The sequence below is a fragment of the Glandiceps talaboti genome, chromosome 22, assembly GCF_964340395.1.
Source record: "Glandiceps talaboti chromosome 22, keGlaTala1.1, whole genome shotgun sequence".
In the NCBI taxonomy this organism is placed as follows: Eukaryota; Metazoa; Hemichordata; class Enteropneusta; family Spengelidae; genus Glandiceps; species Glandiceps talaboti.
The window spans coordinates 13,871,729-13,890,718 of record NC_135570.1 but is presented as its reverse complement, the minus strand read 5'-3'; the positions used below and the strand labels follow the sequence as shown (position 1 = coordinate 13,890,718).

General features: G+C 37.1%; 1 protein-coding gene across 2 annotated transcripts in view; it reads left to right on the top strand.

The window, feature by feature from the left end:
• The window catches only part of LOC144452138 (pituitary homeobox x-like), a 40,122-nt gene extending 26,409 nt beyond the window's left edge, over positions 1 to 13,713 (top strand). Inside the window, exons 1-3 of one of the 2 annotated variants that reach the window (XM_078143167.1) lie at positions 3,905 to 4,097; positions 6,022 to 6,233; positions 11,534 to 13,713. In XM_078143167.1, the coding sequence (XP_077999293.1) occupies positions 3,905 to 4,097; positions 6,022 to 6,233; positions 11,534 to 12,016 (888 nt within the window). In that variant the 3' untranslated portion in view covers positions 12,017 to 13,713. Of the gene's footprint in view, positions 1 to 3,904; positions 4,098 to 6,021; positions 6,234 to 11,533 lie in introns of those variants that run through there. The other variant, XM_078143166.1, reaches the window with a different exon arrangement.
• Positions 13,714 to 18,990: the final 5,277 nt, after the last annotated feature.

Genomic DNA, 18,990 nt, shown 5'->3' with positions numbered 1-18,990 from the left:
TTTTCAGAGTCATTTTTCTTTGGTATTAACTGGAGCGTATATCCTTAATGCTTCAGTCATATCGCTGAACAGAGTCTACGGGATTAGAAAATGATTTCTTAAGCACGAAGCTTTGGTCATAAAAATGAATTCATCGGTCACATGATTTGGTTGATAGAACAGGCTCACATCATGCAAATGTAACGGAGACCTAAATAATATGGAAAGTTAACATTCTTTTTTTTTTCTCTCTCTCTGGCGATTCTTGATGTACCACAATCCTGGCATGCATAGTACGATGATCATAAATGGAAAGTTGATTGGCATATGATGGTGATCCCTACATTTATAGCGGTGTAATCGGGTCTAATACAAATCTTGGAAAACTGAAACAGATGTTTTTAAAAAAGAAAACAACCTGGATGGTTGATATTCAGACAGACAGACAGACAGACAGACAGACAGACAGACAGACAGACAGACAGACAGACAGACAGACAGACAGACAGACAGACAGACAGACAGACAGACAGACAGACAGACAGACAGACAGATACATGGGTGGATGGATGGATGGATAGATAGATAGATAGATAGATAGATAGATGGATGGATAGATAGATAGATAGATAGATAGATAGATAGTTGTAGATTTGCAGACATGAATATAGATAGAGGGACATAACAAACGGACAGGGAGATATTATGGGAAAAAAGAGACAGAAAGTAAATACAGGGAGTACGGGGATAAGGGAGAGAAAAGACAGAAAGAGAGAGAGAGAGGGGAGAGAGAGAGAGACATTTGAGAGAAACATATATATGAATGTCATTCACTAATCAATTGTACATTGAATTTACTTCAAGATTATGTCGTTGCTGAAAAGATGAAAATCTTAGATTTAATAGGAAACAAGGAAACTAAAACATTCCCTTGACAGTCAACTAACACGAATCTAACATTAATATTAAAATGAATTGCATGATCTAAATATTATATATAATGTAACAGATTGTACACTGGAAAGATTCAATCTTGGAGATAATGTTGGTCAGAAGCAATCCACTGCTAATATTAATACTTTGAAAGATCTGAGGCGAAGCCATTACTCTCATCGTCAGTAAAAAAAATATCATCCTAACGCGGTGGTACTAAATAGACTAGAGAAGCTCAAATTCTTAGATGAACAAATTCCTCACAGAGGTTACCTACCATTGTGCGGATTATGTATGCATTAAGAAGCAAGTACATCTGAATCTTACAAAGAAACAATTAAAATCAGAAGTCGTGTTTGCATTAAAACAATACTCATTTTGTACTAAATCATGCGATTACAGTAACGCTAGACTACATTCGACAACCGCCGAACCTACTGAGCCTTTGAAAGGAAGAAATCGACACAACATAACATAACACATAAATCACGCATAGATAGCGTAAGGGGGTAATTCAATAAAATCAACATAGTATTCTTACAGATATTATCAGTGAAATCGACATGTTTCTTATGGATACTATATATGATAATATTAAGACATTTTATTCCTAATTTTCCCAAGTGAACACGAAATATGATCCAATAGTAAAGTATCAGCGATGAGAAGTGTCCCTATGTACATTCGTACACGTATTTCTATAGATCTAAAAACGCTGAGAGCAAACATTAATGATCAGTTAATTATTGCTACAGCTGAAGCTGACAGTCCAAGTATTTGGAAATGATTGCTGTGACTTATATTCAAATCAAAGTAATATTAAGTACTGTGTGCTTGATAGTCGAACACATCAGCCCACGCTGGCATTTTGTGTGAATAAGTGTATTTGTAAATATGTACATTGCTAGCGGGACTTGAACGAAGGAAAATCCGTGATGTGTGCCAGGCGAATCTGTTTTGAAAATATGTACGATCTGCATTATCAGAATGCTGTACACGGTAGGCATGTGTTTGCCACCTTGTAATAATGATATGTATTAATTATACATCGTTACTATGACAGTTTTTGAATTTGACACTTTTATGAACCGAATGATGTGTTTCTTCATTATAATCTTAATTGGTTATTAGATTGCGTTGATGAGGACTTGAGAGATGGAGAGAGAGAGAGAGAGAGAGAGAGAGACAGACAGACAGAGACAGATAGACAGACAGACAGAGATACAGTCAGACACAAATAAAGAGACAGAGACAGAGCCAGAGAGAGACAAAGGAAGACAGACAGACAGTCTCAAGACAAACAGGCAGACATAGAGACAGACAGAGAGGCAGATATAGAGATGAGGTACATACATACATACATACATACATACATACATACATACATACATACATACATACATACATACATACAAAAAACATATTCCCGACGTGGTGATTACATAAGTAAACTGTGGATAGAAATCATAACATCAATAAAATGTGATTAATTAATATTTAAAAAGTTATAGTATCGGTTTCTCGGTGTCTTCAATTGCGCTTTACAACATTACGTTAAGGATGTTTATAAGTTGTGTAGTGTTTAAAATCAAAGTTAAAAAATGTAGTTATACAGGACTTACTCATCACTGCCATTGCTGTCCAGTTTTATCCCGTTGATGATGATTCGTAGTTTCACTAATCCTCTTGCGCCAAACATACTTAGGCATAACTCAATATTTTTTGCAAGAAAAAAACTTGTCGTTTAAAGGTTGTCAAAATAAGAACGGCTGAACCGACGATAAAATATGAAAACAAAAAAAGTTGAAAAGACTGGACTGGCCGAGCAGACGATGGAATCTGACAAAAAAAAAAGTTGAAAAGGTGAGACTGGCCGAGCAGACGATGAAATCTGACCAAAAAAAAATTGAAAAAGCGGGATTGTCCGAGCAGACGATGAAGTCTGACAAAAAAAAGTTGAAAAGACGGGAGCAACCAAGCAGACAATGAAATGTTGGAAAAGTTGAAAAGGCGGGAGCGGCCGAGCAGACGATGAAATATGCTGTCACTAACAGACCACCGTTTACATTGACAGGTTTAAAGATTTAATGCTCTTATGTTGATGTTTTACGTCCGATGGAAACAGTTTCGGATCATTTGATGGCGACTTGCAACTGCATGTTTCATTCTGAGCACAGAAAGGGATTTTTGTACAAATCAATAGAAGCTTAAGTAACAAGAGTCGGTGGAATCGCTTGTCATGGCCAGACTCAGACAGGTGTGTTTGATCCACGTCTTAATTTGTCGCACGTTCTGACAGTCGAATTAAGATAAGTTTTTACCGCGTCTCAAAATTCGTTTTGCTAACGAATCCCACTTAAGCACATCTCCAATAAGTATTTCTCGCTAGGATTTCTTTTGGGGGTAAAATTAAATTCTGAACGATACACCAGCTTTCGAGTGGTAAGCCGTAACGTTATCCAAAGTTGACAATGCCGTAGCATAACTTACATGTTATGTTAGGGGATTCGGAGAGATTTGTCAATTCTTTCAATTTTATTCAACCACGCGTAGGGGGCGGTATCTACAATTGCCCAAACAAACTACAAAGACCCAAACAGTTAAGTTCACGTGCCGACGCCCTCGCTGTGATTGGTCACCCAGGATCCTTGTACAGCATGCCGGGACTGGTTGGTTCTCGCTTTATGACGTCAGGTGTCAGTGCTCGAAGGTGACTATAGGGTGAGTTTTAGCAATCCCGCGCAGGTAGCAAGTCCCCCATAAGCCGACAGCAAACATATCGGAGTGGAACACAAGAGCGACTACTAATACTCATAACACTTGCTAGTCTTCGAGAAAAGCACTGTGATTTAGTGGCCGCGAACACAGATCTAAGCCGACGGATCCTGTTGCCTATGCAGGGCTTATCCCAGACTTACGGTCCCACCGCCTACCGGCTCACAAACTAAGGAACCCGAGTAAAAACTTAATCTTCGTCTAATTGATAATCAGCATGGAACCGTTGACTGATCATTCGTTGTCCACCCTCGAAGAGTTAGTTAGTGGCGAAACAGCACAGAGTCAGGTCACAATGACAGATATTGGAAACATGCAGACCAGTGGAGGAACAAGTTCGTCAGCTTCGGAGAGAACACCGAACACAGCAACACCGTGCAGTAGAACGGACAGCACCGCAGATCATATAGGTAGTGTGTTAACTTATTTACACTGTGCTCGTACAAGTGTTGTCATTCCAACTTGAATTGTACTGTACTTTAGTACCCACGTTCGCTCTCCTATCATACCCACACCGTTGTCAAACTACCGCTGTGTATTTTACTTAGTTGTTAAAAGCGTCAACGATTATCCCATTACGATATTTAGGAGTCTTTCACACCTTCAATGTTCGTTAACAAACTTTGTAAATCAAATTGAGAGAGCCGAGAATTCCTATATTTATACCGCAGAATTCCCTGACAAGCACCGTGAATCGCAACACGGAAATAAGCAATAGAACCCCCATGACAAATCTTTATAATTTTATAGTCATATTTGGTCAGATGTTATTTGGCTCTAAATCACAGTATTATGAAATTAACAACGTTATTAATGTCACTTTGATGTTGTTTCATTTTCAATTATCGCTTGAAATTGACAATTACCGAGTGTTACATTACGTTTACCTGTATCAGTGTCATTGGCGTGTTTGCTCTATTTGACCGAGAGCAATTTAACTTTAATAACAGCGGTGAGACCTCTTCAAAACAATGTCTCGCACTCTGAGGAGGTTCTGAAGTGAACAATTAAGTCATACCGTCACCAAATATTTTTCCAATATGATGAAAAGTATATCAGTGTGCCGAAAATGTAATAGGGGGTACTGTAATATGTATTGTAATATATGTGTCCATAATACGTTAATATACTCAAGAATACCTCAAAGTTAGACTTCTACTATGTGGATTAAACTGACTATCCGGACTTAGATGTTTTGAACTTCGTCGTTTTTTCTTCACTGTTAATGTTACAGTAGCAACTTGTTGGGTAGAGTACGGTTACCTGTCACACGCGGGGGAAGTTTTCACACCGTTTCTATTTAGTTGGTGATGTTTTTTATATTGTAAACTCCGTCTTTGTAAACACCTTTAATCCACTGACTTGATAAGATGTTGCTTACTGTACAGTCCCAAGAGTACGTCAAGCTGTGAGTGACAATCCATGTAAGAATTTGGAGATAAAGAAACCACTTTTTTCCCCTCAAAAGGAAGGCACTCGTTTATTCTTTTCATAGACAAGGAACTCTCCACAAAATAATGGCTCTAAATCTACTTCAACTAATAGTGAAAACAAATTGCTACGTGTCTTTTTGTGTCCTGTTCAATAAACCGTACCCGTTTTGATTGAGTGTATTCGCACAGTGAGGTACACTTCACCAAATAAGAATTACCTTACGTATAGTCTGCTAGACTTGTATCCACCATCCGAACTCTAAATAATGTAGAAACCTATCATTATATAAAACTGAAAAATATATTTTTAAAAACACACCGTTATATTTTTTTTAAACGTTTCCAGGTTTCACCTTCGCACTATGTTTTGGAGATAAAGATAACATGCAAGATGGATGTGATACGATACTAACCCATTATTTTCCCATCAGGGGAAAACATGTTTTTTTCCCCTCGTAATCTTTGTTTTATTGTGTCGTTGTCATTTTTAACTGTATTAAATAAAAATTTATGTTACTATAGTACCGAGAAAGCAAGAAATGTTGAATTTTTGTGTTTTCTGTCAAGTCAATGTCAGAGTTTTACTATACCGTGTTGTGGAAGTGTACGATTTTGAGAAGCGATAACGGCATATGCTAGTCAAAATCATACATTTTTCAAGTCATGAGATTGCCATCGCCAGAACAAACGATTCGTGAATTTTGTCCACTGGTTTGAAATCATCTTGATAACGATTTTGTTTAAAAATATTCTCTGATCTCCTGTTTTTATTGTCTGCCTACAGATGTACAACCAACCAACTAACAGTCTTTGTTTCAGCGAACTAAGATCGTAATCTTAAAAAAAAGACAGAGTGTTGTATTTTGTTAATTATCTTCAATATTTGATTTCCCATCTGTAGATTCAACAGACGCTAGGGGTTCAACCAATGAAGACAACGCAACCGAAGATGATCTCCGAAAGAGAAACAGGCGACAGAGAAGACAACGAACACATTTCACAAGTCAACAGCTTCAAGAACTCGAAGCGCATTTTGCCAGGAACAGATATCCGGACATGTCAACGCGGGAAGAAATCGCCGCCTGGACAAACTTGACCGAGCAACGAGTACGGGTAAGTGTTGTCGCAGAGGACGGGAAACAAAATTATGATTACCGAGGTTTCACTACATCCGATCCCCGGTATGATAAGGATCAGAAGAGACAACCCCCTCGTCGCTTCCCAACAATTCAACACGGTGTCATCTTTACAATTGGGAATCAACACGGCAATTAAACTGATAATTAACACTAAAAAATTTATGAAATTACTTGTCCGTGTTCAACAAATGATAATTTTGACTGAACGACCGTGTCACTCCTGTATACCATACCAATAATCGGTAGCGATCTTTCGCATGCTAGTGTTGTGAAACAATAAAGGTAATTAAAATACAAATTTATAAAATTAATGTGTTTAAACTGGTCATTATAAAGTGAACTACTCATTATAGCCGTGAGAGTTTGACGTCCGTGTACATTTCAGTCTGATTGGTAATGTTGGAACTGAAATTGACAAACCCGTTCCCATGTAAACGATATATATATATCGCTTTTAATATGTTTCTTATGAAAAAAACTGCGATATTAAACAAGGGGTAGATGAAAACGTATGTAGCTGGAAATCATTCCCAAAAATGAACATCGTGTACATTACATCGAGTGTAATATTCGTTAATGTATATTTCGCTACGAGACAGCAGATGTTGTCGACGAACAGCTCCGTAAATTTGAAATAAAGTGAAATTGAAACAGTTGACGCACATAATGTGTTGCTTTCATGATGCACACATTATCACCTCCGAGTGTGAAATTGCCCAAACTCTTGTCTCTGCTGGTTTCCCCGGGAAAGTCCGGCGACGAGCCGTCTAAAGTTTGTATTACCCGCGTGTAGTTACTGCGAGAACCACTGAGTATTACACAGAACTGCTTAAGTCACTCATTGGGTACCTTCTATGGGTGACAGAAAAACCCGAATTAATCACACCGACAAAATAGGTTTTATTGTTGCGGATTCAAGCATAAGTACTCTCTCTGTTAGTTTTTCATACAATGTGATATCGAACGCTTTTTGTCACGAACAATGATTCTACGGGCGCACTCGAACAGTTAGTTTCCTCGTCAACATTTACAGAACGCCCAGCGCCCTTGAAAACTAAAAATAAGAAAAGAAAATCGCCTTAAACACTTGCAATTTGTTAAAACCAAATATCTACTTCTCAAAAAACTTAGAAAACCAACTTACTGGGAAATGGATAAATGCTTCTCTCCGTTACAAACATCGAAATGTTGTGAAAACGTAGATTGTAACCGAGAACATGAACAACAACAATTTCAGGAACGGATAACACAGAGTTAAAAACAGCGACAAGTACAAAAAAACTACATAAAAACGCACAGAGTACAAAATCGGCGAAAAAAAAAGTAAGTGCGCAAGATGAAGTAACATTTGTAAGAGAGGAATATATATATTTCAAACACTTCTTATTCCTCTTGAGGTGAGGCAAGTGATTTGTAAGAAATCTCCAAAAATGTTTTAATTCTTGTATCTGTTGAGTTCTATTCTTGTCTGTGGTTCTACATTATTTGATTAAAACCTCGTCTTACCCAGCATCAACGCCATCGGTTGTGTTAAACAGAGCCACGTTCCTATTCCAAGCCAAGCTGAAGCTTCGAATTAAGTCAACCTTTATCCAAAAGCTTTAGGTGGACTCTAATACGGATTTATCAACAAATCTGAACTAGATCTGTCGAATTGCAAAAAAAAAACCCTGGCTAGTATTCTCCAAAGCCCTTATGTTTCCATAAATATCATTTTCCGCTACACGGCGCGTAGCCGGCCTAATCATGGATGTGTCTTACGCCGTAATAGCATTCTGCTATCAAAATATCACAACTTGATTTATGTCGCCTTTCATCCTTTCAACCAGATCTAGTCTCTCTGAAACTTTTTATGTTTTCTCTTGATCTGAAAATTCAAACATTAAATGAAATCTAACCCAATTTTTTTGATGACCACATCTCATGATTGTCATTTATGGCATTTTCTTTCGGTTGTATTATTTTTTTTCCGGCGGAAAAAAAAAGTATGGATGGGTAAGCTTAGATTCGATAATTTCGAGTGGTTATGCTAGACTGCGCAAGACAAATGGATCGATAGACAGATAGAGACGTACAAAATGTTGCCTTAATGAATCTGTGCTTATCACGTGTTCAACCCGAAAATTAACTACAACAACGGAGAGAAGACGATTCAAGGACCAAAGGGAGTTCCAATGTAGCACTTTAAAGGAAATGATAGTAATTACGAATAACGCATGACTACCCTCCGTACATCGGCTGCTATCGAAGACTCAGTCGGCTGGGGCCGCTCAACTGTCCAAATGGGCGGGGATCATTGTTTGTCATCTAATAAAAGCCAACCCAAATTTACAGCAATTTCTTTTCAAAACAAAAATTTTATTTCCTTGCCCTCGGCTATGGGTTTTCCACGCCGTTAGTCTTCTGCCTTGCGATGAATCGGTCGCGGGGACATGTCCTCCTTTTAGTACGAGTATTAGTGGCAAAAGTAGATGAAAAGTTGAAATTAATGATTCGATGGCAAGTGATTTGTCGACTATCTCCCCGCCAGATCTCACCGATACTGCATCTGTTTCCCCCAAATCTGATTTTTTTTCTCTGTCCCGATGTATATTTCACGGTGATTCCCATACATGTTAATGATGTTCGCCGTATCATTGTTTAAAGGAAGTTGCTCTGTATGTACATTTGTCGGCGGAAATGTGTTTGATTCGCGGGAGAATGATGAAAACATGTGAGCAGTCGGTCTGAAGTGGCGAACTAAGTAGTTTGAGTGACTCCTAATGGAGCAATGCGAGGTTAGTTAGTGCCGCAGTACGTTCTGCTTCAGTAACTGACATCTAGACACCTTACTTTGGGGACAACCAACTCACTTTCCGTTTCGAAATTGAACATTACCAAGGGGAGGAAGATACACACATTGGCAAACTATTGCTGAATATTTTATGTTGTTTTTCGTATCCCCATAACTAGCTTAAATTTCCATTCCAATTGTGTTATGACCCAAGCCTAAAGCAGCATTTCACAAAACTGTGTGCAGTTTTTATTTTAAAACAAAAAAATAAAGCGATATTTCTTTTCTCTAGAATCCCCTCCCAGCTTCCAAGGGATTAATAATTTATGGCGGCAATCGGTGTTCAAACTTTCAAGTGTCATTTTATGGCCTAACTATTGTGCACTAATGACAGTTTTGTTCACTCTCTGCTTCACTTTTCAATTTCGATTTCTGAAACCATATAGGAAAAGCCGCTCTAATGTTTACCGTTATTTCGCTATAACCGATCAGCAGCACTGCATGGTAGTTTGTCAAATTTCACCGCAAGCGGAACTCGCTATTTACGTCCTAGAAATCGAACAAAATTTGATGTGAAAATGTTCCTTTCCTGGGCAAAACTTTGAAAATATACATTAACGGGTGGCCACTTATCCCCCTTGCCGAGGAGTCTAAACTGTGATCGATGGCGGGTTTTGATGGCTGAAAAGCGAATAATGAGTAATAATCATAGCATACATGAGTGGAGTTCCTATAAAAGCAATGTTCACTGTGTGTCACAAATGCGATCTTAATATCCCGACGATATTTTATTGATGAAGTTGTTTTTCGAAAAAGGGACAAAGACAGTTTGGTGACTTTCATCTGCCAACTTTGCTGTTATCGGCACAAGGCCGTGAAATTGAACGTCTGTTTTGGCCTGTTGTATGTTTCACTGAGATACGACCCGCGGCTGAAACGAACAGGGCATATCCAATCTTGTCATAACCAGCAACAATTCATTTTTTTCCCTTTTTTTTAAAATCGAAAATTTCAATATTATATATTTTTGACAAATACAGCAACATGTGACTCTTATTAAAAGTCAAATTTTAAAGTCAAATTTTTTATATGACATGATTAATTTTAAAAGTAAAAAATAATATACGTGGTTTTACTTGATCGCGTTGTTCTGTAGACTACTTTCACACGAAAGACAGCCGAAAAAACGAGGAAAGCATTTCACACGGCATTCGAAATCGGCTTAGGGTTTAGTGTACTTACTTACATACAAGTTGATTTTCATGCAGTATTTAGCAAAATGGGTTTAAACAGGAGAGGTGGTGTTCTAGCTTAAGACGCGACATTACATAAATCCGACTTATTTTCTTAACAATTGAATGAACAGCCCCCAAAGAGAATGATCACTTTCAATACAAATAACCAAAATGTTGTCATAGTAACAATATAAGGTTCCTTTTTGTAACAACGCAAACAATGATTAAAGTAACATCTCCCGTCATTTCTATAAACATCAGTGTCATTAGAACGCGTCGCTACTTCAACAGGATGCATTTTACTTTTTGAAAAAGTGGAACACAGTAAGCTGAAATAGTTTTAAAAGACAAACTGTGGGGCAACAGCAGTGTAAATGAAACGTACATGTATTTATCTAAGTTATTTGTTATTCCGGAGAATTCTGTATACCACTGTCGCAAGAATTGTGGTCGGAAATTCAATTACAAACAACATTGGCTAGATATATATTTCGTACTAACCTAATAACCTGTTTGATTTGGAATAGTCGATATTTTAGAAATAAAGAGCGAGAAACGAAAACAAATAAGAAAAAATGTTTCCCGCTTTTTTGTTTTTCGTTAAGAAATCGTCCATAGTTAATAAGCAAGTCGCCGCTGTGAGTCTTGTTGCAGATCGCCCGCCCGATCATTGAGTTCAAATTCTTCGCTACACTTTCTAATCAAATCGAATCAAAGTTGAAATCATTCAGTCCTCGCGCTAAGTTATCATCGCAATTTATAATATTTAAACCTGATGTTAGAAATTCCTACAGCTGTTCGTTTTACTCGTCTTCCTTTTTCTGTACAGCGCGCAAACAAAGCTGTCATCACCGTTGTTGACTCGGACGACACGGCTCACATAACCAAATGTGTGAATGGATATATTTTGACAGTGTGTTTTCACAACCGAGCCTCTTCTGTCATTTTGATAGGGCAAATTAGGTGTAATATAACTATAATAAAACAAAACAATTGAATGCTAATATCTTTGGCTTAAAAAAAATCACTTGTTCAAGTAGAAATCTTTGAAAACTACTTGTATGACTGTCAGCTACCTATATCACGTTGTGTACTTGGATCTATTGCGTCAGCTTCACCTCTTTGTTTTAAACAATTACTAATTCTATCTCATTAGTACGAAAGAAAGCGAACAATAGTTAATGTCATTTGAATTTTAACAACGACAAATACGTATATTTATTTAAGGGAGTAACTATATATATATATATTTTCGTTTTCTTACAGGTGTGGTTCAAAAATCGGCGTGCAAAGTGGCGAAAACGTGAACGCAATCAGTTGAACGAATACAATAAGGGCTTCGGTCATTACATGATGCCGCCTTTCGATGATGGACTGTATTCCGGATATTCCTACCATAACAACTGGGTAACTAAGGCACCGAGCCCACTGGGCTCCAAAGGCTTTCCCTGGCCTTTGAACTCTGTGAACCCCCTCACAAGCCAATCTACGATGTGCTTCAATCAGACGAATTCGATGAACACAACGAGTTTACCTACAATGAACGGGGTAGGGAATAATCTCAATTCCTTCAACAGTCCATCTACGGCCTGTCCGTATGGCGCAACCGCTCCACCCTACGTATACAGGGACCAATGTTCGAACAGTATCGCCTCTTTGCGGTTAAAAGCCAACATGGTGAAACAACCCACTCTCAGCTATCCAGTCCCGAGACAAAACCCGACGCTCTCTGCTTGCCAGTACGCCTGATCCTGGCACGACGAAGCTAAGCGACATTGACCATCGGAACATTAAACTTACAGATACAAAACAACATTTCTTGTGTCTGTTTTTGCAAACAATTTGTGGATTCGGTGGATTTGGAAAAGTAAAAAAAATGCTGAGGACAACGATCATCGAACTGGAGACGGAGAAATTATACTGGCTCGAAACTTTCAATCAGTGAAGCATTGGCAAATATGATTCTCAGAAGACAGAAATTTAAAAAAACCTGAATTATCATTGAGATTAAATATTGATCATTGACATTATTTCTGTTCCACGGAAAGGAAACATTGGGTAATATTGCAATATGAGATTACATTCTATCAGAAATGAAACAAGAGCCTATCAAATCCAGAGATCTGTCACTCGCTTGAAATACTTCTCCAGTGTGGGCATTTTGATCAACGAACTCGTTCGAAGAGAGACACATATTTAAGTAATCTTGGCTTTGTTTTCGTTTGAAGCAGTGATGTACGAAGAATGCCGGCAAATATTGGCTACCGAACCAGACAGCTTTTTAGAGTTATGAGCCAACATTTCTTGCCTAAAAAACTGTACACTTCAAATAGAGCTCGATTATTCTTTATCGATGTTGTAAGAAACGTTCTAATGAAATGACCGACGAAGCCATTTCAAAACTCCCCATCATCACGATGTCGTGCAATAGTCGAAGCTTTAAATCCGACAGTGTATGTAAGAATTCTTCTAAGCGCACGATGCCATGCGTTTCCTATACTTAAAAAAAACTAGATGTTTTGGAATGTTTGATGATGTTTTCATGTGTTTTATGTTTCCTATTTTGTAGAGTATAACATTCTTTCTATCTTCCACATGTATTTTACATATAGTGTTTTTTTTTTGCAATAATCTTTTCAAAACGCGATTCCAGTTTTAACACTCGGTAGAAAGGATGACTATGATTCCAAAATCAAAAACAAAAATTACAGATCTGACTATTTGTCCAAATATTGCTTAGCTTATTTAAATACACAGATGCGAATCAGTATCTGAATATTACAAAATTCATATTTCCTTAGCAGGCATAATATTTGCATATATTTGAATGTTTTATTTGTCTCCAGATCATGACACACGAAAAAAAAATGCGAATCTATTTCTGAATATTGCAAAACTGTGTTATAAACAGACATGGCAGCTAGCTGAAACTGACATGGGTGCTTGATGAAGAAATATACCTCATTGTCATAACGCATTCCAACAATGTCACCGTGAAATATACACTAATAAACACACGATTAGTTTAGACTCGAAATTGACAAATTAAATTCACGTGTAATTGACAACACTTACAAAGCAAACATCGTTATTTCATTTTAATGGAATAATTATGTATCCACTGCGTCAATCAGTTCACTAATTTTTCAAATAACCAAGAAGCTCGTTTTGATTTTCAATTGAAGTGCAAAGTTGGAATATTTCCCCTCCAAATCTTAATCTCATCAGATACCGAGTGCGTTATATTTCTTAAAGAATGTAAACTGATTATTTTATATATTTCTTCAAGGTTTGTCATTTTAAAGTTGTTTTCTCCAGTATTTTTACTTTGAATCAAAGCGTAAAATAATCTATGTTTGAATTCTTGTACCTTGAAGAGAATTTTGGTTTTTGTTTTTAAAAAGAAAGACGAAATAAATAAATACTACTATAAAAAGCACATCATCTTGCCATTGTCTGTGAAGTCTATATTCTCTTCAAGTTAAATCAAATCTTGACATTTTGAAGGGAAAAAAAAAAATCAAATCTGTGTTATTTTTATTTTTATTTTTATTCTGAAACAAATGTACTGTTCTTGTTTGTACAGAGAATAAAAAAATGCAAAAATTGACAGAAAGTTAGAACATTAGTTTTGAATTGATATAAAATGTGAGTGATTGTTTGTGACGTCATGATAATTTCTGACGTCACGATTAATGTGTCGCAAAAAAAATATAGAAAGTTCAGAAGTGTAATGTGGTTGTGTTTTCACACAGTGTGTTACAAAACATGAGAATGCTTAAAAGTTGCGCGTTATTACTGTGTTTGGTTATTTGTCTCAAAATTGATCTAAATGAAAATAATAAATATAAACGAGAAAGTTAGAACTTTTGCATAACTATAAATGCTTGTTTTTTTCACTCACTGTGTTGCGAAAAATAAGAAAGTGATAACTTCTATATTACTTTTATGGTAGTTTTTTTACACAATGTGATGAAAAAATGAGAAAAAGTTAGAAAATCAGTTTTGCGTTAGTCTGTGTAGTTGATTTTACGCATGCCTTGTTGAGGAATGCCAAAAAATCAATTAATGCTCACCGTGTTATGGAATATAAAGTCGAGACTAGTTATCCTTAAGACTAATCGTATTAGGTGGGATTGAAAGGTATTGAAAAGAATCCGTCTAAACGTTACCGTTCCGATCCTGTCCGACTAAAACCCCCGCCTTACAGAATAATCTTTCAGGGGCTCAAAGCAAATGCAGTTACCGTCAGCAAGAGAATTCATCGGTGTATCGTTTTGATAAGAGTATGCATGGTCGGGAGGACTTAATAGCTCCAGTCTTCGCATGATTGCGACTGCATTATACAGGGGATTAAGAGAAGTAGCGTTGTGCATGCAAGTAGTGCTCGGCTTCGGTAATAACGAAGTATCACACCGCTGGACGGTTAGAATCGAGTGTAGTCGACAACTCTCAGCGGAGAGGAATCCACATTCATCTTGAAACGGTAATAAATAGTGGAGTACGGCGCTGTCCTGCAAATTCTCTACGGAATAGCGGTGATATATTACAATCTATAATAATGCGAAGGGTTATTGAATGAGGCAGCCTGCATATCACACGTGTCATTTCAAAATGAAAATTTATTATCCCGAATTTGCGTCTTCGCCAGTTTATCGGGACTTCGATCGGTCGTCCCTTCTCCCATCAAGTCACTTAAATTGTCGTTAATCTCCAATCTAGGCATCGTTCTACCTATTTTGAGAGAAGCGGTTGCTGTGTTGGCCGTCGCTCCTCATCATTCGCCTTATCCGTCATCATGATGCCTTGTTCACTTTGGCTTGATTTGATCCCAGTAATGTTACAATCTGTTCCTTTCTTCAAACTAAAACACGCTCCGCTGTCTCAGTGATTTACCTTAACGTCCCGTTTCACTGATTCGCACTGATTTCTGGAATTCTTCTAGTAAATCCGTTCATGTAAAAAGCTTACAATTTTATTTTTTTTCTCTTTTATTACGAGTGACATTTCTCGATAAAAAAAAATAAATATTCCCCTTACGACATCAATTTTGATTTTGTTCAAAAACCCTGCTAAGTCTTAATATTTATATCAAATTAACTCGAGATGATGTCTTAAATCTGAATTTAACTAAAATCACTATGGTTCAATTATATATATATATATATATATATATATATATATATATATATATATATATATATATATATATATATATATATATATATATATATAATATGATATCAATGGGAATTTGTTTGCATTATATTGTATTTCGAATACCTTAAATTTTAATAGAATTTAATTATTCAAACTTAGCTGGATAAACAGTGGAGATTACTCAAAATCTCCAACTTCATAACATTTTCACGAATCACATCCAAGTCCGTCAACAAATTTGTGTCACTAGAAACATGACTAATGCACAGGTGCATTGTGGGTAAAAACCCCAGTGGTGCGATTTGACTGACAAATTAAAGTAAATAACAGGTGACAATAGTGAATTGGAATTGATCATCAGTTTGTTCAAACAATCAGGCGATAATAAACTTGTTCTGAATTATTTAATATTTCGACGGAAACCCCTTCTTTGGCGACTTCACTGAATCACGGTCTAAGACATAGTTGTAAATAAGAACTGTAATTTGGTTTTCATGATGGCGATGAAGATTGCACTAAAATTTACCATATTTTTGCGCTTCTTGCATCCTATATCTATTTTGTGTGTTTTTTTTGAAGTTACACAGACAAGGAAAATAGTCCTTTTCTCGGCTAGGGTTAGTTTCCAGGACATGACGTGCACATAACTCCTGAGTCATGACTTCAAGGCGTATACATGTATTTGGTTTGCTGCGTATTAGGAAACTAATTTCTGTCCACCGATACGTATATTGATGATTAGCGACGGTTCGTTCCCAAATGCACGCTAGCAATAAACACTTTTCACGGATACAGCTAAGTGGATTTAAAGTTTAAGTCGACAAAAACGTTTTTAATATCGAAGCATAGTAGAACAGTATGGACGACTTTGTTCAGTAGTCCGGGAACAGAGGAGCCCGGATTAAGAGACCGGGTTAGCGGCACTTTCAACGTAAGGTTAGAGGTACAGTTGTTCAAAATGTTCTTGTTTATCATGATTCGGAAAGGATTAAGTCTACCCGGTATCTGTGGCAAAGTGTATCAAGCCAGTTATTTCTCAGCCTTAAACGATAGACCGCCTGGACTAAGTTGCCTGGCAACGTCTTGAAGTTAGCATTTTATTTCTGTCGTTATGGTTACAACCACAGACCAAAAATCAACATTATTTTGTTCATTTTTCTTAATCTGCACTTTACAACCAATTAAGACTACGGAAAAACGTTATATCGATTCAACCAGCACGCTAAATGCTGAGTGAAAGTAAATTGCAATCATCATATATAAACCCCATCGACTAAAGTGGTATGGCTGATCCCCCTCCACTCACGTTTACTTAACTTTTTGAGTAAAAAAAAAACATCAAATTAATCCAAATTAACGATTAGTAAGGTATATTGATGACTTAGTAGTCACTGAAAGTCAACTTTTACCAAAAATCGTCAAAAAAGTGACCGAATAATAAAAATTTCTGCTCACAATTTTTGGCGGGAAAGTGAAAGGTAGTGGTTCGTGTTTATCATTCAGTACCACTTCTCAACCTCTGATTATTTCTTTTAGGAAGGCAGCAACGAAATTACAATAATTGTAGCTCTAAAGCCAGGGATTCAAAGCTCATTCAATGAATATTTATTTCCGCATGAAAATTCTAAATTGATGAGAGGGCCTTGAGTACCAGCGACTTACGGTGAAAACATGGTCATTTTCTAATCTGCCTTTCTATAACTTTTATCTTTTATTTCAAAATCAGATGCAAGCGTGAGGCAAATTAGTATTGCCCTCACACAGTTTCCGGGGCATGTGGCGGGTGATGAAAAAACATGAAGCCATGCAGAAAAATAAATTTGCAGAGGTACGATTCTACGAGGGACATGTGATGTAGGCTCAGAAGTCAAAATGTCAACGAGACACCGCGTGTTTGGATAGGGTATGTTAAAAGCACAGTCGGGCGCTTTTATTTGATTGTGTCAAAATTATCCACATTACGGATATCAAATGTACACCCCTGATAATAGTAAGTTATGTCACGAGCCTAATACCACTGTCTAACCAGATTTTAGAACAATAATCCAATATCATAGCAAAACTATTGCAATGTTGTCGATTTCTCAAACCTGTCGTCAACTTTTATCCCGCCAAATCATCGAAAATATAATGTAATATCGCTTGTAATTTTGTCGATTTCTTAAACCTGTCGTCAACTTTTATATCCCGCCAAATCATCATTGAACAAATATTAATACAAAACTATTGTAATGTTGTCGATTTCTCAAACCTGTCGTCAACTTTTGTCCCGCCTAGTCACCGAATAAAAAAAATCGATTTTGCCAAATACATAGTATTCTGAGTGACCACACTTATAAAGAATTATTACACATTGCTAAAATCCTTATTTCTAGCCCTCAATTTGACGTTTGACTAATCGCATCGTATTTTATTACCATTTGTAACTGCGCCAAAAATCAAAATATCCTTGTAATTGTAATTGGATGTGAATTGAAACAAGTTTTCATCAGAAATCTGTGCAATTTGATCGGAAAATTGAACATGGCAGCTATCGCTTTAATTAAAGGTATCCTTCAATTTACCGACCATCCTGTGATAATACAACCATGCATCTCCCATAAAGGTGACATTCTGTGAACATGTATTTTGGTTGCGTAGCGATGGTTGATAAGGCTCCAAACTACGATGCCCGTTATTCCCTGTGGTATAGCTACTGAATGCTGTCCCTTTGTGCTGTGGAAGTGAGCTCTCTCTTGCCGTCTGTCGTTCTCTGCTCTCATTTCGACTGCTATAATAAACACGCAACCCGCTAAAATCTCGACACAAAGAAACCAAAAGCTGAGCCCAGGGTCTTAAATACCATGTGGTGGGGAGATTTTTCGCAGACGACATATTTTTTGCCTCCGGCCATAGGACTTTATGTTGGTTTTGTATTAAGCGAAGGGTGTTCTTCCAACAAGATATGTCACACATAACAGCCATTAACATCAATTTCGCGCCCAAATAACCTAACCTTTGTAATTGAAAGCAACTCGTGTGTACTTTTGGTTGAAAATAATGATTTTTGACCCGCGGGGCAGGCGGTGCATTGCCTTTTCACGATCCGCTGTACACTTGTGGTATCTAACACAACAGAGCGAGGGCCAGAAGTCGAATTGTATGACCCAAACATATACAGAGCATGGCTAATCTGCAACTGAAGCACGAGAAATTTTCACAGGGGGGAGTTGGTTTTCTACAACATTGGAAAATGTGTTCTCCCGGGGAAGATAGCTCGTCGATCACTCTATATAATCGTGGTTTGTATTTAATTTTTCAAATGATGGATCAGATCGATTCTAGACATTACAGTACTTGAAATAACACAGTGGTGAAATAATCTCTATGGCAACAATTAAAAGATATTCGCGATGTAGACAATGCATGTTTCAAGTAACTACAGAAGTCTACACACCAAAACTGATATTTACAAATTGATTCAGACTTTTGAATGTTTGAATGATTCTAAAACTTCGCCAAATCTGCAAAAAGAATAATATTATGTATGTATGTATGTATGTATGTATGTATGTATGTATGTA